General features: G+C 34.7%; 1 protein-coding gene across 1 annotated transcript in view; it reads right to left on the bottom strand.

Moving 5' to 3' along the window:
• The window catches only part of ECHDC1 (ethylmalonyl-CoA decarboxylase 1), a 49,817-nt gene that overhangs the window by 4,054 nt on the left and 18,852 nt on the right, over window positions 1–26,911 (bottom strand). The window contains exons 4-5 of the mRNA XM_058566333.1: window positions 21,300–21,352; window positions 19,677–19,757 (exon numbers count right to left, since the gene is read on the bottom strand). Of these exons, the coding sequence (XP_058422316.1) occupies window positions 19,677–19,757; window positions 21,300–21,352 (134 nt within the window). The remainder of the gene's footprint in view (window positions 1–19,676; window positions 19,758–21,299; window positions 21,353–26,911) is intronic.

The following is a 26,911-nucleotide window of genomic DNA, read 5'->3' as shown; positions in this document are numbered from 1 at the left end:
AAATGTCCAACCAACAAGATATATCCACAAGGAGAAACTGCTTCCTGATAGACCTCACAGGATTATACACTGATTACTTCTCGAGTTTAGAGGCAGTTACCTGGTATCACCTGCAATATAATTTACTGCAAGGGATATTCCATTATATGTAGAATACTGGAAGACCTAAATTTTTAACATTTTGAAGACTTACAGCAGACTCAATTTCTAAAACCATATGAAACTCCCTTATTTTGACAAGCAAAAGAATTTTAAGTATCTTCTGTTTATTAGTGTAATTATTATTGGCAGTGTTTTAAAATTTCCTGTGACACCTTAGGAGAGAGGAGATGAGGGAATTAATCAAATGTAGTTATACGACTCATTACTGTAGGGAAGCAACAGTGTGACAGGAAAAACTACCCATAACTGGGTAAAGCCTATCACCTTTGACAAGTGTTGCCAAGTCATCGTGGATACCTGAAAGGACTGCTCAGGGTGCTGCTACTTTCTGATGAGTTAGTTATAAGTTGCGGGTCTTTGAACAAACGTATTCAAGAAAAACAATTTTAAAACAACTATAAAATTTTAACTAAAATAGGAAGTTTTTAGTAAAAGTTAAAAAGTTTAAAAAAATGTTTATTATTAAAGAACAGTACTTTTAGTGAACTCTGTGATAAAAGATGGAAACACATAAATAATTGTGTTGGGAGACAGTACAGCTTTGATGTGATGTGCATAGACTCGAGCCAGACTGCCTGCCTTGGCCACTAGACCGGCTGCACACTACACCTTGTAAAATACAGCAAAGAAAAAAAGACACGTGGTATATGGAGGATGAGGAAGATGAAATTACCTAACATCTCTGGGCCTCAGTATTCTTACTAATAAAATAGCAATAATAAGCGTAGATAGATTATGAGTATTAAATGACTTAATATACGGAAGCTGCTTAGAACATATATATGCCATAATCCTTTTAATTAGAATCTTGGAGTGTGTTTATGTATATTTAAAAAAATCAGTGTGTAATCTTCTGCCTCAGCCACATCTAGTAGAACACAGTAGTATTTATACATTTATTTGGAATATAAAGGTTGTATATATTTTGTAGCCTCACAGTGCCTGACGTGTATTAAGCTTTTATTATTATGAAGCTGGTTGCACTGATAGGTAGGTCACTCCAAATAACCGTGGTGTTTCTGCTGGAGAGGTAGTATAAAGTTGTTTCCTGGGCTGAAATCACTCAACCCCTAAAGTATCAAAAGTAAAACAGCTATACTCACACTGTGAGCCCAGCAAACGATGGTGTGCTATCCTTCCTCAGTATCTGTTAATGGAGACTACAAAATATACAAGTTTTATATTTCCAAATAAAAGGTAGAAATAATACTGTGTTCTACTACAGATATGGCTGAAGCAGAAAATTCCAAGCTGATTTTTTTTTAAACATAGACAGACATATATCTCTCTTAAGATTATCTTAAGGAATATTGTGCAATATAAGTAAAAGCATAAATATTTTAAAATTTTAAGGAAAGCATTTTGATGCTACAAAATTAAATAACATGATGTCATAAATTTAAAGTTTGGGATCATTGATTTAAATAAACTTTAATTTAGGACCAGACATGCTAGTCCTTTTACATTGCATAGTAAGAACCCAAGACAACAAAGCACACTGGTGACAGGGGGGAATATGCTAATACAATTATATAATTAGCAACAGCATCTCCGACCACAAACAATACTTTGAAATCATGCCTTGAAGATAAGCACGTATTTGTCTGCACATGTACTTTCCTAGCACCTTCTCCCTCCTGCCTTCTCCTGCCATCACATCTCAAGACAAATTATGGAAAACAGAAGGAAAGAACCCAAAGATTCTCCCCATGATCTCGCCTTTCTGATTTCCTACTCAGATGATTGGCCTCATGAGGCTCCATTTATTTTAAGCAAAGACAGTGCTTGAGTAAGAAAGTAGTTGAATGAGTGAATTTTTTAAATTGTGTGTGTCTGTGGTGGTGGTAGAGCTGGGGAGGAGCAGACAGGAAAATGTTTTGGGATTGTCAAGTCTGATTTTAATAGTCAGTCAGTAATCTCAGCATGCTCAGAGGTGGATTTTCTTGATATCACAGGCTCTGAAGTAAGAATTTCCACATAATGTGGTAACCAGGAAACAAAGCAACATGGGTGATGACTGCTTCCTGAGGTGGATATCTCATGTCCCGAGTACAGGCACTGCCACAGCAAAGGACGGAATTAGTTTTTAAAGACTCTAGGATGTGTTGGTTGGTGTGTGTGTGTGTGCATGGACGCATTTGTGTATGTGCAAGTGTGTTTATTATATATATGTATGTGTATATATATATTTTGTGTTTTATTTATTAAGTAAGTATTTTACGAAAAGGGCTGCCTACAGTAGCTCTCTTGGGACAAGCATATTTACAGCTCTCTTTCTTTGTAATATACTTTAAACTAATGGGTAGCAGCTGGAAATGTTAATACTTTGGGCTGAGGGTTATTTATATTCATGAAAACAATGTTAGGATTGGAAACAAATTAGATAGGCAGGCTCTAAATTGCATAGTTGAGAATTTTATTTCACTAGGGAGATGGAGGAATAAAAATGTGTTTTTCATCCAGTGGATAAACAGCTAAATCCTTGATACTCCAAAGAAAAACAGGAAAAGAAAACGCAGACAATTCATACCATACACACAAACACACACATACACACACATCAATGAACATATGAAAATTTATGCCTCACCAAAAACCTTTAAAAATTCTAATTAAAATATAATTTTTGATTATAAAAATCAGAAAAGATTTTTTAAAAGATTATACTCATTGTAAGGAAGGATGCTCTCAAATAGACACTCATATACTGCTGGTAGTAGTATAAATTGGTAGAATCTTTCCTGGAGGATATCCTGGCAATATATATCAAAAGTCTTGAACATTTTCATGTCCTTTGATTAAGGACTTGATCTCCTTACAGGATTTATTCTAATCTAAGGAAATAATCTGAAATGTGGACAAAGCCTTATGTATAAGATAGTTATCACAGTATTAATCATGATAAAGAAAAATTGGAAACAACCAAAGGAGTATATTTTACTACATCCATATTAATGGAATATTTTATATATATTAAATTCATATTTTCATAGTATATATAATAATATGGAAACACTGTCATTAAATATAAACTATAAACCACGTGAGCCTAATTTTTAAAAAACAGAAGATCACACGTCTATTTAAACAAGACAGGATGAAAGCATGCCACAGTACTAATGCGAGTTATCTTCGGATGGTAGCAACTTTAATTTTCCACTCTACACTTCACTGTATTTTAAAAACAATTTAGAACCTTATTATTCAATGTGTGATTTGGGGACCAGCAACATCAGCATCATCTCAGAGTTCACCCCAGACCTATGAAATCAGAACTGCATTTTAATAAAATCCCAGGTCATTCATATTCACTAGAATGAGCACATATCCTTTTATAATCAGAAAACACGATAAATATTTGAAAAATATCACTTGTATTATTTACTACTGATGCTGTAACACAAACTTAGTGGCTTAAAAAATACCCATTATCTCAGTTCTGTAGGTCAGAAGTCTGGGTACACCATGGCTCAGCTAGGTCCTCTGCTTAGAGTCACACGAGGCTGAATGAAGGTGTCGGCAGGACTGCCTGCCTTTCTGGAGTCTCTGGAGATTAACGCACATCCAAACTCATTCAGGTTGTTGGCAGAATTGAGTTCCATGCGATTTTAGAACTGAGATCCCTGTTTCTCTGCTGGCTTTCAGCTGGAGGATTGTTGTCATCTTCTAGAGGCCACCTGCATTCCTTGGCTCATGGTCTCTTTCTCCATCTTCAAAGCCTTCTCAGGCTTCCAATCTCTCTGACTTCCCATTCTGCCTCATGTATTTATTTTTAAAGGCTCATGTGATTCAATTGGTACACCCGAATAATCCAGGATAATCTCCCCATTTTCAAGTCTGGAACCTAAAATACATTGGCAAGGTCCCTTTTGCCAAATGTTAATATAATAACAAGTTCTGGGGAATAACAAAGTGTGGGCAGACATCTCGGGGGGGCCATTATTCTGTCTACCACACCATCTAAAAGCTCAATGGAAGTACTTAAGCCTGACTTTCCGTTCACTCTGTTGTGCTATTAATTTTCCTTATACCTTCCCCTCATAGCACTACAGCAACTGGCTCCCACCACCACCATCACTCCTCATCTGTCTTTCTCCTTCTGGATAACTTTTGGCTAACTTTCAAGAATTCGTTTTGTTTTACTGTTTTAGTTGTTAGTAAGTAAAGACAGTGGGGAAAAAGATCTCTGTTAAAAATAAAAAAATGAGGATTTGCTGGACCTATATAACATACTACTTTTAGGTGAATGTTAAAAACGCTGTAACACTTGTTGAGGAGTCCAAATTTCCTAAGTGTAGACACTAGACCTGCATAGTTCCAGAACCCCAAATAAGTTTTTTCCCCCCAATGTTAACTTAGTAAACCAGAATATAAAGGCATGACTGGCTCCTCTGCTGTCACTTTAAAGAACAGCAGCGGCTAGAAATCTAATTAAGGCCTGACTAAATGTGAAAAAAAGGTGTATATCATTGTTAGTGGAATTAATGCATTATGTTAAGAACTTTTTCTAGTTACAACATATTTCAAATACACAAAAAATAATAACATACTCATGTACCCACTACCCAGATTTAACAGATGTTAACATTTTGCCACATTTATTTCTCAACTCTGTTCTCATCTCTTTCCTGTCTCTTCCTGACTTCCTTCTCTCCCCAGTGGCAACTAATGTCCTGAAGTTGATGAGAATCATACCATGCATATTTTAACTTTTATAAAATATTCTATATATTAACCAAATAGTGAACTTCTGTGTGAATTCTAGAAAAGAGACCAATAAGTAATAATATTTCAGTGTTATATCCAGTATCTCAAAAGACAGGATACCCCTGACCAGCCAACATTGGTCTTAAATTGGTCAATATTATTTTAGCAGGTAATTTTTACATTGGAAATGAATTCATCAGACTATCATAGTTTGATGACATAGCCATTAAGATAATTCAACTAACTTTGTCTACCATGATTTATCCCTTCTATTGTTGATGGCCATTTAAGGTTGTTTCCAGTTTTTAGCTATTATGAATGGTGCTGCTATGAACATTCTAGTACATATCCTTAGGTGAACGTTGGTATGCATTTCTATTGGATTTATACTGTATTAGTTTTCTATTGCTGCTGTGACAAATTACTATAACTCTAGTGGCTTGAAACAACACAACTTTATCTTACAGTTTTGTAGGTTAAAAGTCCAATGTGAGACTCACTGGCTTAAAATCAAGATGATGGTAGGGCTGCATTCCTCTCTGGAGGCTCTAGGAGTCCATTTCCTTGCCTTTTCCCGCTTCTAGAGGTTGTCCACAATTCTTGGCTCATGGCCACTTTCCACCATCTTCAAAGCCTGCAGTGGTGAGTTGAGTCCTCCTCACATCTCATCACTCTGACCTTGCTTCTGTCATTGTATCTCCTTTTCCGACTCTGAACTCTTCAGCTTCCCTCTTTCATTTTAAGGACGCTTGTGATTAGACTGGGCCACCCACCAGGATAATCTCCCTATTTTAAAGTCAGCTAATTAGCAACCTTATTTTCATCTGCAACTTAATTCCCCTTTGCCATATAATGGAACATATTCACAGGATCCAGGGGTTAGTCTATAGACAATTTTAGAGGGCCATTATTCTGCTTACCACATATACCTAGGAGTAGAATTAGTGTCACAGGGTATATGACATTCAATTCTAGTAGATACTGGCCATTTTCCAAAATTTTGTACCAATTTACACTCACATCAGTAGTTTATGAGAGTTCCAGTTACTCCATACCTTTGAAACACTTGATACATTCCATGTTTTTCATTTTCCCTCTCTGGTGGGTGCATAGCAGAAAGGCATTGTGATTTTAATTTGCATTTCTTTGATGACTAATGAAGGTGAGTACTTTTTAACGTATTTTTTGGCCATTCAGATATCCTCTGTGAAAAGTCAGTTCAAGTCTTCTGCCCATTTATTGTAATTGGGTTGTCTGTCTTATTGCTTTGAAGGAGTTCTTTATATATTCTAGATATGTCTTTTACCAGATATAAATATTGAGATATTCTTCTCTCTGTGGGTTGCATTTTCATTCTTTTAGTTGTGTCGTTGATAGACAGAAGTTATTCATTTTAATATAATCTAATTTATCAACCTTTTTCTTTCTGGTTAGTGATTATTATGTCCTATTTAAGAAATCTTTGACTACTTCAAGATTACAAAGATATTCTCCTACATTTTCTTTCAAAAACCTTAACTGTTTGACCTTTCACTTTTAGATTTGCAATTCATCTGAACTGATTTTACACAAACACATACCCTTACTGAAGAGACCATTCTTTCCTCACTGCACTAAAGGGTTACGTTTTTGTTGAATTAAATGGCCTTATTTTTATTTCTGGACTCTACTGGTCAGATTTTCTACCCTTGTACAAATAGCATACTGTTTACATTAATATAGTTTTATAATAGGCTTGCTCTCTGGTAGTATAAACCTTCCAACTTAGTTTTTCATGACTACTTTGATCATTCTTCGTACTCTGCATTTCCAAATGAATTTTAGAGATTGTCAATTCACACACACACACACACACAAACTTACTGGGATTTTTACTGGCATTACACTGAACCTGTAGATTAATTTTGGGGAGAAGTGAATCTTTACAATATCGAGTCTTATATTTCATGGACATGGTATATTTCACTATTTATTTAGGTCTTCTTTAATTTCTCTCAGTAATGTTTTTTAGTTTTCAGTGTAGAGGTCTGACACGCCTTTTGTTAGATTTGTTCCTAGGTATTAGTTTTTTTTTTTTTAATGCTACTGTAAATGGTATTGTTTTTAAAATTTTGTTGTCTATTTGTTTGCTGCTGGCATATAGAAATGCTATTGATTTTTATGGACCTTGCAACCAACAAACTTACAAAATTAACTTATTAATTTTAATAGATTGGCTACATATTCTTTCGGACATTACATGTACACAATTATGTCATCTGTGAATAATAAGGTCTTATTTCTTATAATCCAATCCCTCTTCTTTAATCTTGCCTTACTGAACTGTATAGGATCTGGTACAATGATGACCATAAGCGGTGACAGGACTCTCCTTGTGCCTGATATCAAAGGGAAAGCTTTCATCGTTTTATCATTATGAGATGTTTGCTGTAGGATTTTTGCAAATGTTCTTTATTAGACTAAGAAAGTTCCCTCCTAGATTGCTAAGAGCTTTTATCATGAATGAATGTTGAATTTTGTCAAGTGCTTTTTCTGTATCTATCAATGTTGTAATTTGATTTTTCTCCCTTTTTTTGTTAATTTGGTATATTATACTGATTGATTTTCTAACGTTAAACCAACCTTGCACTTTTGGAATAAGCCCCTCTTGGTCATGATGTATTATCATTTTTATCATTAGATTAAATTTGTTAACATTTTGTTAAGAATTTTTATATTTATGTTCGTAAGAGAGGCTGGTCTATAATTTTCTTCCTTATAATGTCATTTTTAAGTTTTGGAATAAATATGCTTATTAAAAGAGTTGGGAAAAACAACTTCTTTTTCTATTTGGTGAAAGAGTTTATGTAAGATTGGTGTTATTTCCTTCTTAAATGTTTGGAAAACTTCACTGATAAATCTGCGGCAGTTTTAAAAAATAAAATTTCAGAGGTTAGTCTGGAGGATATTCGCTGCTGATTGATTCCTAATCTCCCTATACATCCTCCCCAAAATTACAAAATTAACGAGGAGCAAAAGAAAACCAGACATGATCCACACCTACAGATTACTCAGAGACAGAGAATACTACATCTTTAAAATTATCTGTAAGTACAGAAATGAACACCAAATTAAAAAAAGATTTCCTGCTGCTGTTGCAAGCCAATGGGTACAGAGTATAAAGAGGAGGCTTAACGCCTCCATGCAAAACAGGAGAGGGGCATAACAGACTTTGAGGAAGCACAATCAGAGTCACCCCCAGAATAGGGAAGTCTAACACTATGTTCTAAAAGCCTGAGCACAATTCTGGGATTTGGTAGTTCACAGATTGACTAATAGAACAAGAGCTTGAAAATGAGTAAGGCTGAAAGTGACAGTTTTGTGTATGCATAGCTTCTGAACTCAGAAGACCCAGATAAGTAGAGGAGGGGTGATTCCCTTGGAGAAATAAAAGAAAAAAAAAAAAAGAGGGGAAAAATAAGGATTCTGTGGAAACAAAAGAGATACAAGTCATGCCAACTCCTGTCCCATTTCCACTGTTATCACCATCACCAATGTCATTCAATAACTAAACTTTTAGAAGATGGCACTCTCAAATTAGGAATCCTAGCGACAAAATACTCAGAAATAGAAAACATCAAGCCAATTCTATAGAAATCTACTGTAAGAATAAAGCAGAAAATGTAAATGCAAACATTTCAGCTCATGAAAAGCACCTCCCTCCCCAAGAAAAATCATGAAACTGAAGGAAAAAACTGTAATGATCACTCCAAACTGAATTCAATATCTTCAAACAGCATATAGGCATATCTTGGAGATACTGTGGGTTTGGTTCCAGACCACCACAATAAAGTGAATATCTCAATAAAGTGAGTCACAACAATTTTTTTGTTTCCCAGTGCATATAAAAGTTATGTTTATACTATACTATAGTCTATTAAGTATTCAATAGCATTATGTCTAAAAAAACAATGTACATTCCTTAATTAAAAAATACTTTATTGCTAAAAAATGCTAACCATCATCTGAGACTTCAATAAGTTGTAATCTTTTTGCTGGTGAATGGTCTTGTAAAAATGCAATATCTGTGAAGCACAATAAAGTGATACATAATAAAATGAGGTATGCCTGTAGTTATTTGAAAAAAGAAAAATCTTGAATCAGAAATTTAAAAACCAGGAATAGAAATGGACCAAAAAAAAACCCAAAAAAGCATAGGGGGTGGGGAGACAAAATGAATGAGAATTGATTGAACTCAAGAAAGAAATAGAAGAAAAAGACAAGAATAGGTTTGAATGAAAATTTAATAAAGGGCATTGAAGAAAAGCAGGAAAACAACCAAGAGAATGAGAACTGGTCAAAAAAAGAAAGAGTCAAAGAAATAGGCAAAGAAGATTTAATATATGTATTATTGGAGTAGCTGAAACAACTAATATTTACCCATTGAAAGAGTCTATTGGACATCTGGGAAAATTGACTCTAAAGGATCAACTCTGAGACATGTCCTAATAGAAGTATTAGAGTTTAAAGATAGAGAAAACTCAGGGCCTCCAGGCAAAACAAAAACAAAAACAAAAACCCATCAAATAACTTACAAGGGCAAAAGAATTATAATGCCATTGGACTTATCAAAAGAAAAAAGCACCAGACCCAGATGATTTCACAGGGCAATTTTACCAAATCTTTACATACATACAGTTCCAATTCCATATAGATTGTTTTTGAGATAGGAAATGAAGGAAACATCACAATTCTTTTAATGAAGTAAGTATAACACTTACTTCATTAGTGTATCAAATTCAATACCTGAATTTGATAAATATAATACAAAAAAATAAAATTAGACTATTATTATTTATGTATTTTGTAGTAGGCAGTCTCCAAGATGGCCCCCAACGATCACTGCCTCCTGGTATTTACACCCTTGTGTAATCTTCTCCCATTGAGTGTGGACTGGACCTAGTGACTCGCATCTAACAAAGAGAATATAGCAAAAGAGATGGGATGTCACTTCCAAGATTAGGTTACAAAAAGACTGTGGGTGTCCGTCTTGTGTATTCTCTTTCTCCCAGAACTCTCACTTTAGGTTCCAGGTTGTAAGCAGCCCTATGGCAAGGCCAGGTCAAGAAATCAATATCCCCGGCTAACAGTCAGTGAGGACCTGAGGCTGCCAACAGCCACTTGACTGAGCTTAGACCCAGATCTTCCCTCAGTTGAGCTTGGCTGACATCTTGAATATGGCCTCATGAGAGACCCTGAGCCAGAGGCATCCAGCCAAGCCATATGTGGATTCCTGACCCCCAGAAATAATAAATGTTTGTATTTTATCTCATATAATAGAGACAATAAATGTTTGTGTTTTAAGCTGCTAAATTATGGAGTGACTTATTACTCAGCAATAGATAACTAATACAAATATCAAAGCAAAAATCCCAAATAAATATTATCAAATAGATTTTAATACCACATTAAGAAAATCATACACCATGACTAAAAGGGGTTTATACTTTAATTAATATTAGGCGTCAATTAATATAATTAATCATATTAATAGGTCTATGGAGAACAACCATTTATCTCCAAAGACGCCGAAAAATCCTTAGATCAAATTCAGTATCTCAAAACTCTTGAAAAAATAGGAATGGAAGGATAATTCCTCAGCATGAATCAATAGACAAATATAAACCTCCATCCTAAAGCCAGCATCTTATTTAAAGAGGAAACCCTAAAGGCATGTCCACAAAGGTCAGAACAAAGCAAGGATGCCAAGTTCTTCCACTACTGTTTAACACTGTACTGCAGGTATAAGAACAGAAAACTATTAAGGAGATAATAGTTGGGAAAAACTGAAACTATCTCTATAATATAATTAGAAAACTCGAAAGAATCAATGACAAAACCACTCAAACAATAGAAAAATTCAGGGAAGTAGCAGCATATAAAATTAACATAAAAAGAACTTCATCCTATAAACTTTCATCTTATAATAATCAATTAGATAACATAAAGGAAGACAAAACTCACTTTGCAATAGCAACAAAAATTTTTAAAAATATTTCGGAATAAATTTACAATGAAATATTTTTTAAAAAAATCTACGGAGAAAACTATAAAACTCCCCTCAGAGATATAAACACAGACTTGAACAAATGTTAAGACATCTCTGTTTCTTGGTTAGTGTGTCTTACATTATCAAGAGGTCAGTTCCCCCTAAATTAATTTATAAATTTAATGTTAGCCAAATAAAAAATATCAACACCTGGTTTTATCCTGGAAATAGACAAACTGATATGAAAGCTCCTATAGAAAAAATAAACCTGCAAGAATAGCTAGGAAAATACTGAAAAAAAGCTATAAGCAGGGACTAGCCCTACCAGATATTACAACATATTAAAAATACTCGATAATAAAATTGTGTTGTACTGGCACATGAGTAGGCAAACAGACCAAAGGAATAGAATATCTATCAGCAGACACAACTACATGCAGAAATCTAGTATATGATAAGGTGGTATCTCAATTCACTAGAACACAGAAGTTCTTAAATAGCGTTGAGACAAATGGATAGCCACTTGGGAAAAAAAATAAGATTCATTACTGATTCCATATATAAAAATAAACTAAAAAATGCATTATAATGCAGATGTAAAACAGAAAACTATACAAGTTCAAGAAGAAACCATGAGTTAATTCCTCTACAATCTTTGCATATGGAAAGGCTTTTTAAAAAACACTCAAAATCCATATGCAATTAAAGAAAAGATTGATAAATAGGACCATATTAATAAAATAAAGCCTTGCATGGCAAAAACAAACAAACAACAACAACACATAAGCAAAGTTAAAAGACAGAATGACAAGCTGGGCAAATATATTAAAAATATATCATTGATAATGACAAATATCCCTAATATTTAAAGAATTTATAAAAATTAAGGGGAAAAAAAGCCAAATGTCCTATAGCAAAATAAGCAAACGCACAAGGAAAGGGTAAGGAAGAGCTCTTCTTTATAGCAGAATAACAATGGATATACATGGAGGAGTGGTGGAGTTAGAGAAATATAAATTTGCAAGCATCATAGTAAAGATGGTTTGGGAAAGAATAATCTAGTAAAGAAAGTTCGGTGAAAAGCAGAGTATTAGACTTGCCTTAAAGCATCTCCCACAGATTACTGATTGGTTACAACAGGGAAAAGAGCATCTATAATGGAGAAAGCAAACATTTTGACACGATGATCAAAATTAGCATCACCAACCATGGGCAGAACATCGTATGGGTCCAGATGTGATACCCCGAGAAGAGTACAATAGCACTTTTGTAGGGATATTATCCAGGGATACACAACTTGAATCCAATAATGAGAAAACATCAGAAAACCTCAAAATGAAGAACAATCTATTAAAAAACAACAAACAAAATCTGGCCTGTTTTCTTTAAAAACGTCAATGACGGGAAAGACAAAGACAGGCTGAGGAACTCTTCTAGATTAAAAGAGAGTAAAGAAATCTGACAACTAAATGCAGTACATGATCCTGCAACGGAGGACAACAATGCTATACAGGACATTATCGTCAAATTGACAAAACTGGGATGTGGAGAGTATATTAGATAAGAGTATTGCATCAAGGTGAAATTTCCTGAATATATATACAAAGGAGTAAAAGAGTAAGATGTTTGCAACATACTCTAAAATTTCTCAGAAAAAAATAATATATATACACACACATATATAAACAAACACAGACACATATGAGAGGCAGAAAATAAAAACAAAACAGGAAAATGTTAAAAATTGGTGAGTCTAAGTGAATGGTACAGGGAAGGTCTTTGTATCATTCTTGCACCTTTTCTGCAAGTTTGTAATTATTTCCAAACAAAAAATACAATTCTAGTTTCTCTCTTGCACCAAATTCAATAGCAAAAAATTAAATATTAGACATGTAATTAAAATGTTTACATGCTTTTAACCACCAAAAGTTGATGCTAAAAGACCAGCAGTCTGAGTTTGTCATTTGCTACTTCCTAGGGTAGTTTTGAGAGATTTTCTTTTCTCTCCACTCTCCCCCTTTCTTTGAATGATGTGTAATAAGACAGAAAGTAGAATCAAGGAATGGGTGTTTAAGTACCTCCTAAAGCACATTCTGGAATTTTGAGCTTGAAACCAATCTAAGAAACCATACTATAATTAGGCTTAAAATAATGTATCAGTGAATCTTTATACTTCAGTATATATAGGAACTATTATTAATGTTTTCTGAAAGTATCTAAAAAAGTTAAAAACATAAAAATACAATTTACAAAGCTAACTTAGAACAACATAGTCACCAATTTTCATTGGTGATTAACAGGAATGTAAAAGTTAGCAAAAAATCTGGTAATTAGATTCTCTATGCCCCCAAGCCCATATGTTGCAGGTAGAATGGTCCCGCAAAGACGTCCATGCCCTAATCCCTGGAACCTGTGCATATGTTACCTTACATAGCAGAAGGGACTGCAGATAGAATTAAGGTTACATACATTAAAATAGAGAAATTATCCTGGATTATCTGAGTAGGCCCACATTCCAACATACTGATTTTGGCCTTGTGTGACCAGGTTTAGAGAAACCATCTAAGCCCAGCCGGACTTGGGACCTACACATCTGTGAGATAATAAATTGATACTGTTTTAAGCCACTAAATTTGTGGTTATTTGTTATGGCTGCAATAGAAAACTAATACACATATAAATATTTTCTTAATTTATATTTCATTCTAAATATTTTTAATTAGTCAAGACAGACTAAAAATTAGAAGCAAATTATTTTATCACAGTTCTAGCTTTTTATTCCCTCACATCAATTTTGTCTAAAAGGGAAAAGTAATGCTCAAGTGACTAGATTCTGAGCACCGAGAATACCAATTTTTAATTCATAAGTTAATCTCTTGCTTTTAAAAATGTTTTTAAAAAACCATTTTCTCTAAAAATGTTTTACATGAAAATTCTCACTCAACTGAATGCAATTTACTATGAGGGTCTATATATGCCAAGTAGACCTGAGTGCTCCTGACATATTAATTCATTATATGTCTTATCGGCTAACGCTTACAGGGTTTGGGGGCAGGGGGTGGGTGAATGCTAGAATGCTGTATGAGCTTATTTCTTTGAACATTCGTATTAAGTATCTCTCTCATCTTCTGAAATATTTTCCACGGGTAACGGAAGAGCAGCAGGGACAAAAGCGTCAGCTGAGTGAATTCCAGGCAGTTCTCCAAAGTAAGAAAGTTAAATGAGCTAAAAAGGGCCAACAATATATACCTAAGGAAGGAACTTATCTTTTTATCACAATGCTATGAAAGCTTTTGGTGTTCTTTTGGAACAAGCAGATATTTTTAGAATACAATTAAAGCAACTTGTCATATAAGATAACTGACAGGGTACTGATAAAGTTAAGGGGAAAATCATCAGAGCAACTTGTAATGATTTATCACTTCCTTGAAACTGTGGCTACTCATGTAGTTCAGGATGAAATCTTCTCTATTAGCCTCTAACGTTTAAGAACCTTTTGGGGCCAGCCTGGTGGTATAGTGGTTAGGTTTGCGCATTCTGCTTCGGTGGCCAGGGTTCAACGGTTTGGATCCTGGGCACGGACTTACTCACCACCCATCAAGCCACACTGAGGCGGCATCCCACAGAGAAGAGCTACAACTCGACAACTATGACACACAAAATGTATTGGGGCTTTGGGGAGAAAAAAGAAAAAAAGAGGCAGATTGGCAACAGATGTTAGTGCAGGGCCAATCTTAAAAGAAAAAGAACTTTTGCTTTTGCTGTGTAAGTTAAAAAGAGCTGAATAGTCTAGGACAGTGCTTTTCTATGGTGAAGGATCAGTTCCCTACTTTTTAAAAATTTCTGATTGGTTGTGGACCAATAATTTTATAAAACGTAATAAAAATATATTACTAGAAAAATAAAATAAGAAATCAAGACGTAAGTTTCTTGAATGGTGGTGCCTGGCATATACACATGCTAAACATACGTTTAATGAACGAAGACACCATTTCCAGAAAAGTTGGTCCACAAATGAACATGGCTTCATTGGAAACTGCTCTGTGAATGTATCTGGCATGTTACTCGATATATCTGATGAGGGCAGTACCCTCAGACATCTCATAACCAATAACACTAAATATTTTATGAAGCTTCAGGACATATGACACTTCCTTCATTTAGAGAAAAACATAGGAAGGCAAATTAGCAGTATTAAAGGATTAAATAGCATGATTATTTTTCCTGTGATTTTTGCCTTCTGTCCTAAACCCTGACTATACCCAAACGCAGATCAGGAATGAACATGAAGGATGATGCAAAAGTCTAATAAATGCTTAAAGATGAACACCAGACTCCGTGTTAGAGGGTACACTTTCTCCAAAGGACACCTATCAAGTTTTAATTTGCACTGACTTTTATGTAGAGGTTTATTAAGTGTAATAATGCACAGTCACATACAGCTTAGAATTCTTTAAACATATTAAATTATATATTTAAATACATACTTTATATACTTAAATTATATACTTCATAAGTACTTGTATTTCAAGGTAAAGTGAGAAAAGTGTTTAATCCTTTCACACACAGAGCATTTTATATTTAGTCTCATGTTGTCCCTAAAGCCAATGACTACTTCCTCCTCACAGAAGAAACTGCAGCACCCTAATGCGATCTGCGCTGACGACAGCAGAGGGCACTGTCATATGACACGGCCAGTTTTCATTACGTATAAGAATCCTCTCCAATTAGGAAGTGCTAGTTTTCAAAGAGGCTAGGATCTTTGTAAATTATCTTATACATCAAAACTATTTTAAAATCTCTGCGTGAATACAGTGATATATTTCAATTGATAAATTAAAACCTGAGTCATAAAGTATAAAAAAGAATAATAGGAAATTCTGCTACTTTGCATGAATTAGTTTACTGAATCTTTCCTCATACTATTTCTATTACTAAATGATGCCATTTATATGAAGTTCAAAAAGGAAAAAAAAGAATATATTCGTTATAGAATAAAACTACAAAGGAAAGTAAAAAAGAAAATATCATAAAATTCCAGGGAAGAGTTTCCCCCAGATGGAAATGAGGGGGCTGTGGCTTAGAAGGGGTGTGTAGGGGGCTTCAGGAGTGCCAGCAACGTTCCATTTCTTGATCTATATCATGGTTACATAGGTTCCTATTTTGTAACAATTCATTAAACTGAACATTTCTGTTTTATACACACAAAACCAAAATATTAGAAGGCCCTATCAAACCACATCAGTAGTCAAAAGAAATATCTTAAAACACAGAAGATAACTATACAATAAATAGTATATATGTAGAAATATTTACTTCAAAAACAGAGGTTCTAAACCAAGGGTCAATGGATAAGATTTTATGTGAAGTTTCCTAAGACAGGTTTCCTAGCTTTACTACATTCTCAGAAAACTGGAAGAATAATTTGGAAATATCATTGAGATACCTAAATGATAATATAGGTCCAGCTATCTTAGAAGTAATTAAGTTCCAAAACTATTCAAACAACATAGAATTAAACATATCTAATACTAGATGAGTGTCTGGCTAGAGAAATCATTATCTTCATTCATGAAGTTAAAAATTCAGATATGCTTAAACCTCAAAATTTTTTCTGGTAAAAATATAAATAAATAAAAAGGCATTTTATTCTTATGATGTTTATTTCTTTAAAAGATAACTGCATGTTTAAAGCAAAAACATAATAATAATTTGTGGAGTTATAACATGTAGAAGCAAAATGTATGATAACAATAGCATGAAGGACAGGAGAAGGGAAATAAAAGTATACTGTAATGTTCTTATATTTTATGTGGAATAGTACAATATTATTTGAAGATGGACTGTGATAAGTTTAAAATGCATATTATTAACTCTAAACCAACTAGTAAAAAGATCTATATATGTAAGTATATGTTTGCTTGTGTGTGTATATATCTCTAATATACTACTAGAAAATATATTTTTCTATATTTTAGAAATAAATAATTTTCACCTATATATGCCAGGCACTGCCATTCAAGAAATTTGCATGTCTTGGTTTTTTTGATTCATTTTTTCTAGTAATATATTGTGATATATATATATCTATCTCAACGAGGTGTGGTCAATAGTAACGGTAAAATGGGGGTCATAAAAAATAATCCAGCATGAGGCAGGAACAGAGAGGAAGAAAGAACAAACAACAGATGGGACAAATAGAAAACAATACCAAGATGGTAAATTTAAACTCAATCATATCAATAACAACACTGAATATAAATACTCCAATTAAAAGGCAGGGATTGTCAGACTGGATAAAAATGCAAGACCCAAATATATATTGTGTACTAACTAGAATTGCCTTTGGAAAACACAACACATCTTGAAAAGAGAGGACACAAAAATATATACCACAATAATGTTAATCATAAGAAAGCTGGGATGGCTATATTTATATCAGACAAAATAGATTCTTGATTGGATCCTGGACCAGAAAAAGGACACAGTATGATAATTTTAAAAATTTGAATGAGGTTTGTAGACTAGTTAAAAGTATTGTATCAATATTAATTTTTGTAATTGTACTGTGGTGATATATGATATTAACATTTGGGGAAACTGAGCGGAAGGTATATTGGAATTATCTGTATGATTTTTGCAAGTTTTTCAAAATGAAAAGTTCAGAATGTTTTAAAATTTAAAAATTTGTGCTCTTCAGAAGACATTAATAATAAAAAGGCTGAAAAAATATATTGACAATACTTACATTTGACCAAAACCAACTATATATTTGATTATGCAGAAGGACTTTTATCTAGAATATATAATAATATATACTATGCATAGAAAGGCATACTACTGAGCAACTAAATGAACAAACCACTGATATGTGGAATAAGACAGATTAATTTCAAAAACAAACTGCAGTATATCCACACAATAAAAAACTTTTCAACATTAAAAAGGAATGAAGTAGTGATACATGGTACAACACTGATGAATCCCAGAATAATGACACTGAATGAAAGAAGCTGGACACAAAAGAGTCTATCCTGTATGACTCTATGGATATAAAACTAAACCAGGACACAAATTTAATTTAGAGTGAGAAGGCGGGCAGTGTTTGCCTTGGACTAGGGTGGGAAGTGACTGGGAAAGGGTACACGTAACGTACGAGGGTGATAAAAATCTACATCTTGATTGTGGAGGTGGTTACACGGGTGTAGAATGTAAATTACATCTCAGTAAAACTGATTTTAAAACTGTCAAAACGCAGGTTAGAAGAGATAGGTCTGATTAATATACATCTTTTAGCATCCTTAATTATAGGTCTTCCTTTTTCTTTGTGATGGGTGTTTTTTATATTATCATCACTATTTTCGTAGCATTTCAGGACAGTGGAGAGATTACAAGAGTTAGCTTATATACTTTGAAAATTTGAACTTGGAAAGTATGAAAATTTGTGATTCAAAGAAACAGAGCTGGAAGAGAACTAAAGAGCTGAATTGTTCACCTGCTTCAACTATATTTCCTCCAGCCCAAAGCACTACATGCCAGAGTGGAATGGCTTTCTCTTTAGTGTCTGAAGGGAGAGCCAAAACTTTAAACACTGAAAAGTCTCCTCTTAGTGTATGCTTCAACATTTTTCTTTGCCAGGATCAAGTGTATCATGAATAGAAAAAAAAGGAGTGATTAGCCTTAAGGCTTAAAGTTGAAAAAGATCCCCAGTGAAAGGAGAATTCATGAGTTTAAAAGTATGCCAGCACATCACCATACTGGCTTTTCTGTAAAGTAGTATAAGGTAATCTTAAGACTCAAATCAATATCATGTGTACATTGATGTGTACTTTAGATTAAGCATTACGCTAAAATCTATATATTCATTAACTTATTTAAATCTATCTATAAACACTTAAGGGAGATTATTTCCATTTTATGGATAAAGAAATTGAGACTTAGATGAAATTCTTACTTGCTTCAAGTCAAATAGATACAAGTGGCAAACTGGGAATGAATCTAATCTCTCTGACTCCAGTGCTCGGGCTCTTGACTGCTTTGCCATTTTACCTCCAAGTATGCTATCCACACCGTCTTTCGCATTATCAAGAGGCTCAAGCGTGCAAGCCTGTACAGATCCAGAACGCTGTACTGCTTCTCCTTCCAGCCCAGCGTGTGGCTCCTAGGAAGGCTACTCAGAAGGCGGCTTCAAGCACATGTCAATCATCAGATTCTACAAAATGTCCTTCCTATAAAGTGTAGCTATCCAATAGCAAAAAGAACTCTGGGGATTGAAGGGCAATTGGTCCCACATAACTTCCTCTAATTTTATTCCCTAATCAACCCAAAAACTCCACAAAGTTACTACCTATCAGAGTAGAGTGATGATATGAAATGGATCTCAGAATCTCTTTTTATTGGTAAGAGGACGACTACAGCAGTCTCTCTCCACTCTCTTTTTTTTTTTTTTTCGGTTGTTTACTTTTCTTTGTATAATTCTTTTGAATCTTAAAGTTTCATAGATTTCCTCGACTTCCCTCCCCAGGGATTTTGCCAATACGGATCGGCTTTATTCAGAATCATTTTGTTTTGTGAAACTTTTGAAATGCATAGTAATAAAGTAGGGGGAGTTATTATACTAGACTGACAAATTATCTACTTTAATGACTGACAACAAGAAAACATTTGCTAATTGATTATCCTACTGAAGAAAATATAAAATATTGATATGCAGGAAAAAAATAAATTTGAGCATATATTGATTATATATGTGGAAGAAGTAATGCCGCTCTCATCCCACCTGAAGTCGCATGCTGTGGTAAGTTCCGCTCCTCCACCCAGCGCCCAGCCTTCAACCAGCGCAACGCTGACTAAAGGAAGTCTGTGTCACGCAGGAAAAAGGAAAAATGAACGTTAAGATTGTTAATTGCAATATTAATTCACAAATGTTATTAAAAAAACTTAAGATGCAGTGGAAACAAAACTATTGAACTATGTGTAGAATAACTAATACACCTCAAAGGACAGTGGAACCTTGAGCCTTTGCATCAAGAGGAGAAAAACAGTAGAATACTGAAGATATAATAATTCACTGAATGCCACGTAAGTTTATCAAAATACCTCCCTGACCCATTATGTATTTTTAAATTATATCCATACTGTAACTTCCTTTCAAATAAATGGAGTTTTTGTATAATTTACAGCTGCTGGAACTTCTCAGCAGCTGGCAATTGGGAATAATTCGATGTGATATTACCTTATCCATTTTTATTGAGATCAGGTTATGGATGGGAAAATTAAGGCTGCATCCAAAGGGAGGAAATGTGGTTCAGAAGATTGAGCTCCAAAACTGGGTGATTATGAAGGTTCCTATCAAAAATCTTTTCATTACTCACTGAAATGATCCACAGACTAATCCTATAGAAAGAATGGTTCTTTGGTAAAAATAAATCTCTTCACCTTTCCTGTTGGCAAAGACCCACTTTGCAGGAGTCTGTGAATGTTAAAAGGTAAATCTAAAATGTTTTGAAACTACAGAATTTTTTTGTAGGTTCTAACCAAAATGCAAAGCTGAAGGTCTAAAGTAATTGAAAATTTCTTAACACACACTGCTTCCAAATAAAAAGAATTATTAAAAGAAAAAAAACTGTTTTAGATTTATCTAAGAAAAAGTCAAATGTAATAGGGAGAGGGTGGTGACAGGAGCTAAAACAATGAAAAAGTATTATAGAATAGCAATGTTATGATTCCATTATTCTTTTTAGACACTCAGATATGAAGACTAACAAAAGTACAATGATGTCCAATTAAATAGCATGTTAAATAAATATAAATTTCCTTAGTTTTTGTAACTTTTAAACTGTCAACATTCAGAATATGGAAGTAGAAAGCTCCTCAGCCCAAACAAGTCATAGTGTGCAACCCCCAACTGCATAGTGATAGGCCAAGAAGAATTTTCTTCCTTTTCTTAAAACTTCACCAAGGTACACAGTGAACCAATCTTCCTCAGAACGCCGTGAAAACCTCTCCAATCCGGAGTTCTTTCTCTCTCCTCTGGACACACACCACTTCACTATACATTCTACAAATTTTGAATATTAGGTGATCTTTATGCGTTATCTCTTGATCAGTGCCTTTATTCTGCTCCAAAATCAGTATTTAACTTTCCAATGTCTATCCATAAATATAGCTAGTAATATAAACTCTTAGGGAAAAGGGCCATGTCTTAAATTCTTTTTCTATACTTGTGTATACTTCACTAACATATAACTAAATGACTATCCTCGATGGCACAAATAAATTTCATCTTTAGAATAAATATAATTTGAAAATCAGCTATTATTTTTTTAACTGGTACAAAAAACAGAATAAGAGCTATTTTTGGTATTTTAGAAAAGGTATTTAAAAAAGAAAGATACATTACCTCATAAGTCTTGTTAAGGTGTTTTGCATGAACATACATAAGGCCACTCCCGCCTTTAAATAAGAATAAGCATAAACACAAAGATCAATGCAAATGTATTATATAAGAAATTAAAAAAAAAAAACATTTTCAGGATTTAGAAAGTAATAAAACCAAAAATACACCTAACTTTGTTTTTAATGAGGTTTTCATTTAAAACTTTTTGGGGCCGGCCTGTGGCTTGGTGGTTGGGTGCGCGTGCTCCGCTGCTGGAGGCGCGGGTTCGGATCCCGGGCGCGCCCGGATCCCGGGCGCGCCCCGACGCGCCGCTTCTCTGGCCATGCTCAGGCCGCGTCCCACATACGGCAACTAGAGGGATGTGCAACTATGACATACAACTATCTACTGGGGCTTTGGGGGAAAAAAATAAATAAAAAAAAAACAACAAAAAAACAACTTTTTGATGCTTTCTGAAATGCAAATGATGCAGTATTTGATTTCGTTGATCTCCTGGGCTCCTTGAGCTCAGCTTTGCATGAGATATTATTAGCAAAGACTCAGGTGTGAGAGTCAGATAATATACTCATTAACACTGTGGAGTTTTACTCAGGGTAATTTGGGGGGAAGGGCATAAGATACACCCACCTATTATCCCAGACTGTGATCCCCTGAGAATATAAACATATAAAAAACAAATTTCTTACAAGTAGTCTAAACTCATTGCCTCTTCTTTTGTTCTTCACACACTTTCTTCAACCTAGTGTAATCTGGTCTTCGACCTTCTCTCAAAAGACTCCCCTCAAAGGTTTCTAATAACCTCCCATTTGTTAAATTAAATGGCTTTTTCTTATCTTCATCTTCCCCTCTCTCTCCATACCATGTGCTACCTTGCTTTGACCAGTTTCTTCATTTTGATATTCACTGTTAGTTTCTGGCAACATTTTCTACTCCTGTCTCTTCCTAGTTCTTTGATTGTTCTTTCCAGTTTTCTTCTTTGTCTCTTCTTATTCTGCTAATCCTCTAAATGCATGTATTCTCAAAAGTCCAATCTATGCTTCTCTTTCCCTTCTTTATCTATAATTTCTTCCTTGGAAGTCTCATCCATTATTACCATTGCTTCAACTATCGTTTTCATGTAGAGTCCCAAAACGTACGAGAAATTTCCACATACTGCCAACACTTCAAACTCAGCATGGCAAAACCAACTGGTAGTGAAACAGCTGAGTTTGAATCCCGGTGTTATCACTTAATAATAACAGGAATTTAAGCAAGTCATAACTGTGAACATCAGTTCCTTTTCCACAAGGAATGAGCAATAAAAAATATCTGTTTTATATGACTTACAAGACGATTGGAAAGATGAAAATGAACCTAGACACTCTGTGAAAAATTACATAAATGTAAGAGAGTTCTGAATTAGCGGGAAAAGGTCTTCTGGTCAACAAGGCTCAGAAATTGGTATTTCTTCGATTTCACAGTTCTCCCACACTCAATTAGTTACCAAGTATGTTCCCTCAATTCTTCCTTTGAAATTTTTCCAATATAAATTCCTTCTTTTTCTGTTTTCACTACCACTACACTAGTTCAGACTTTGTCACTCATGCTTAGATTATTACAACAGCCTTGCTTCCTAACTGATCTCTCTGTATTTAATTTCTTTTTCCTTTTTAATATATCTTGCATCCTGCTGCCTGACAAACCTAAATAATAAATGATCATTTTATCACCAATAGAATAAAGTCTAAACTCCTTGGGAAGGCCTGATTGTACTTGATCTCAAACTATTTTACCAACTTTATTGACTACCATACCCCTCATCCAAGCATCCTAACTTCATCCACAACAATTTGCCACTCCTCCAACATGTTATACTTATTGTTGTTCCTGTGTCTTTGCTCACATCCTTCCAACTAGCTGGAATAACCTGTCCTGTCTCCACCTATTTCAAGGAACACCCAGATCAAATAATATTTTTCCATCGGGATTTTCTATATTCCATAGTAACAATCTTCTCCTTTGTGTTTCCATGGTGTTTTTATTTTTGTAACTTAACAATAGTACTTATAGATTGTCTTGTAGGCATTGTGTTTGGATTCATTACTAGACACATCATCCATACAAGATAGGGGTTAGAGAACATAATAAGTGGAATGCGTTCCCAGTTCTTAGTCCCCAAAAATCTTATGAGAGATACAGAAATGCAACATGTATCAAGGTATTGCATGGTAGGAATTTTAAGAAATGCTTGAACAAACTGAGAATAGTGCCAAATAAGAAACAATTCATTTCGATTGCGTTGGGGTAGTTGGGAAGGCTTTACAGAGGAGAAGGGGAGGTGGCATTTGCTGGGCCTAGACCATAAGTTTCTTGAGGTTGATAGTATGTCTTCTTTATCCTCAGAAGCTAGTACAATGTTTTGCATATAATATGTACTTGCTGAAGCTAACTGAATCAGATGAATTTTAGATGGATAACTATGTTGATTTATAAAACAAATGCAGTCAATGAAAGGTAAAATCCAACACGGTACAAATTTCCTAATTGAAAGCCTTTATATCAAGAAGGTCAGTCTATACTATAAAGTGATGAGAAAATTAATACAAGCAGAAAGAGCTAAAAGGCTCTAAAAGTAGACTGATTTATAGTCTATTAAAAACCTGTCCAATAGGGCTGGCCCCGTGGCTTAGCGGTTAAGTGCGTGCTCTCCGCTACTGGCGGCCCGGGTTCGGATCCCGGGCGCACACCGACGCAACGCCTCTCCGGCCATGCTGAGGCCGCATCCCACATACAGCAACTAGAAGGATGTGCAACTATGACATACAACTATCTACTGGGGCTTTGGGAGGAAAAAAAAGGAGGAGGATTGGCAATAGATGTTAGCGCAGAGGTGGTCTTCCTCGGCAAAAAAAAAAAGAGGAGGATTAACACGGATGTTAGCTCAGGGCTGATCTTCCTCAAAAAAAAAAAAAACCTATCCAATAGAATCTGTTAAATTATCTCAATAAAGTCACTTTAATAGGCCTATTTTCTATTACTAGATTTAGAGTACTTACAATTCTGATGGAAGTATCTAAAATTGGTAGCAATAAAGGTGAAGCAGGTATTATTAGCCTGTGTACTGTTACAATTTTCATTCAAAAGATAAAAGTCACACTGAAAAACGTTTAAAAGCAGTATGGAATAATGGTCAACAACACAGACCCTAGAGCCAAACTGCCCAGTCTTGAATCTAAGCTCTACCAATGACCGGCCAGTTTGACTTTGGGCAAGATACTTAACCTCTCAGTGCCTCAGTCTCGTCACCTGTAAAATGGTGCAAATAATAGTACCTATCTTACTAGGGGAGTAAGTAATGATTAAATAACTTAGGACAGGTAAAGAACTTAGAACAGGGCCTAATATATAGTAAGAGAACAAAAATGCTCTCTATCTTGTTATTATTAACATCAGTGATAGCACTGGCAATCAGATAACAAGTATGTTTTGGCCTTAAATGTACCATAAAGTAGAGATTACATTGTGCTAGCCAACATGACCTAAGGAGAAGAAAGATTTAATTTATTAAATTTGTCCTCCAAAGCCATTGAGCCAACAATGGTTATATGCTCAGGTTTCTCACTGGACTGAAGGAAGAAAATAAGCCAAAGAGATAAACTCCTACCTGTGATAGAATAAGTTGAGGGAAAGGGACCAACGAAAAGCTAGACCTACTCTGATAGCTGAAACCTGGAAGCTGGGATGTACTGAAAAAGGGTTTTGAGAGCTGCTGCAGACAGTGATATTTTCATCCATCTGGATGATACTCTGAGACCCAACCCTACTCCTCCAGCTCTTCCCAGTATAACAAAGATAAGAAGCACAATATTCAGCCTAAGTGCCAAAAGGAACTATTAACATCATATTTACTCCAAGCCTCATGTATCCTGAGTGGAAAAATGCCCAGACTGTAAAATATCTTATCGCAGAACATGAGCGAGCCTCTCTGTTTTCCTAAGTCCTCATTGTAGGGATTATTAATTTGCTCAAAATACATGTAAGGGTTTAGAGAAAATTAAAATAACTTGTTGATAAATTAATGACTAAAATGGAACTGTACAAGAGTAGCAGCAAAAGCAAAGAAGTGAGACAAGAACTTTGAGGTCACTGGAGAAACTTAAGCAAGAGAAACAGGGGCAATAGATTCGCAGAAAAGTAAGCACAGAGGCCAGAGGGCAAAAACGGATGTTATCTTCAAGCTAGATTAAGAGAACAAAGGTTTCTAAAATGGCAAACTTTTCCTTGAGGCATGAAGCCCATTCAGAGTAAGCAGGGTTTTATTTCCCCATGTCTTGAAGCTTATTCTTAGATTTTGCCTTCTGAAAAAAGACTTCTTGCAGTCTACAGAATATCTGTGGCATCAAATCCAAATCTTATAATTGGGTTAATAATAAGACTTTTTTAAATTTTGTTCTTTTCTCTGTCCCATAACCTTCCAGGGCTAATGTTTGTGTTATGCTAATCCATCTCCCTGCCTCACCTCCCCTCACCTCGACCTTCTCGACCAAGGACTAACTGCCTAAGAGGGACAGCTGGAGCTCTTTTCCTGATCATTAAACAAAGGATACCAAAATGAAACCAACTTCTTAAGGGACCAGCTACATAAAAAAAAAAAAGTAATATAAACAAATATAAATAAATATAATAAAGTTAAATATAATAAAATGTTGGTGATGGTTGTTGATGCTATTATGAGTACATGAGGATGTCATTGTATTAGCCTCTTACTTTTGTTTATATTTGGTAATTTTCATTAATAAAATATTTTAAAATTTTAAAAAAATACAGGGGCACAAACATCAACATAATTTTCTTTTTTTAAAAAATCTATTTAATAATCACTTTCAAGTGTCTCATTATAACTAGAAGGGAATGTAATCCAATTACTAAAATCATCATCTATTCTAGTTATCGCATCATCCTCAGAAAAGCAAATTCATCAAGTAAGCAGATGCTAGTGACGCATCTGCAACAACAAGAGAGTAAGCACATTAGATAAAGAAGAGCCTCATTGAGAGAAAGGCTCTTTATAACTTGAAGTCATGTTGAGGGGTTCAGAATATCACAGCTGTGAGGAGCAGATGTTTCACACCTGCAGCTGCAACTCATATACATGTATGAGCCTCAGAAGTCCAGAGGCCATTTTAAGTCTCAGTTTTACACATACAGTAGTCCCCCCTTATCCGCAGTTTCGCGTTTTGTGGTTTCAGTTACCTGTGGTAAGCCGCAATTCAAAAATATTAAATGGAAAATTCCAGAAATAAACAATTTGTAAGTTTTAAATCACCCCCTGTTCTGAGTAGCATGATAAAATCTCGAGCTATCCTGCTCCACTCACTCAGGACATGAATCATCCCTTTGGTCAGTGTACCCACGTGGTATATGCTACCTGCCCATTAGTGCCTTAGTAGCCATCTTGGTTATCAGTACATTGTTGCAACATATATAGTGTTATAATTGTTCTATTTTATTATTAGTTATTGTTGTTAATCTCTTACTGTGCCTAACTTATAAATTGAACTTTATCATAAGTATGAATGCTTAGGAAAAATATAGAGTATATACAGGGTCTGGTACCATCCACAGTTTCAGGCATC

This window comes from Diceros bicornis, chromosome 23 (assembly GCF_020826845.1).
Source record: "Diceros bicornis minor isolate mBicDic1 chromosome 23, mDicBic1.mat.cur, whole genome shotgun sequence".
Lineage (NCBI taxonomy): Eukaryota > Metazoa > Chordata > Mammalia > Perissodactyla > Rhinocerotidae > Diceros > Diceros bicornis.
Note: the sequence above shows the minus strand (reverse complement) of the source record. Positions and strands in the feature narration are given on the sequence as shown.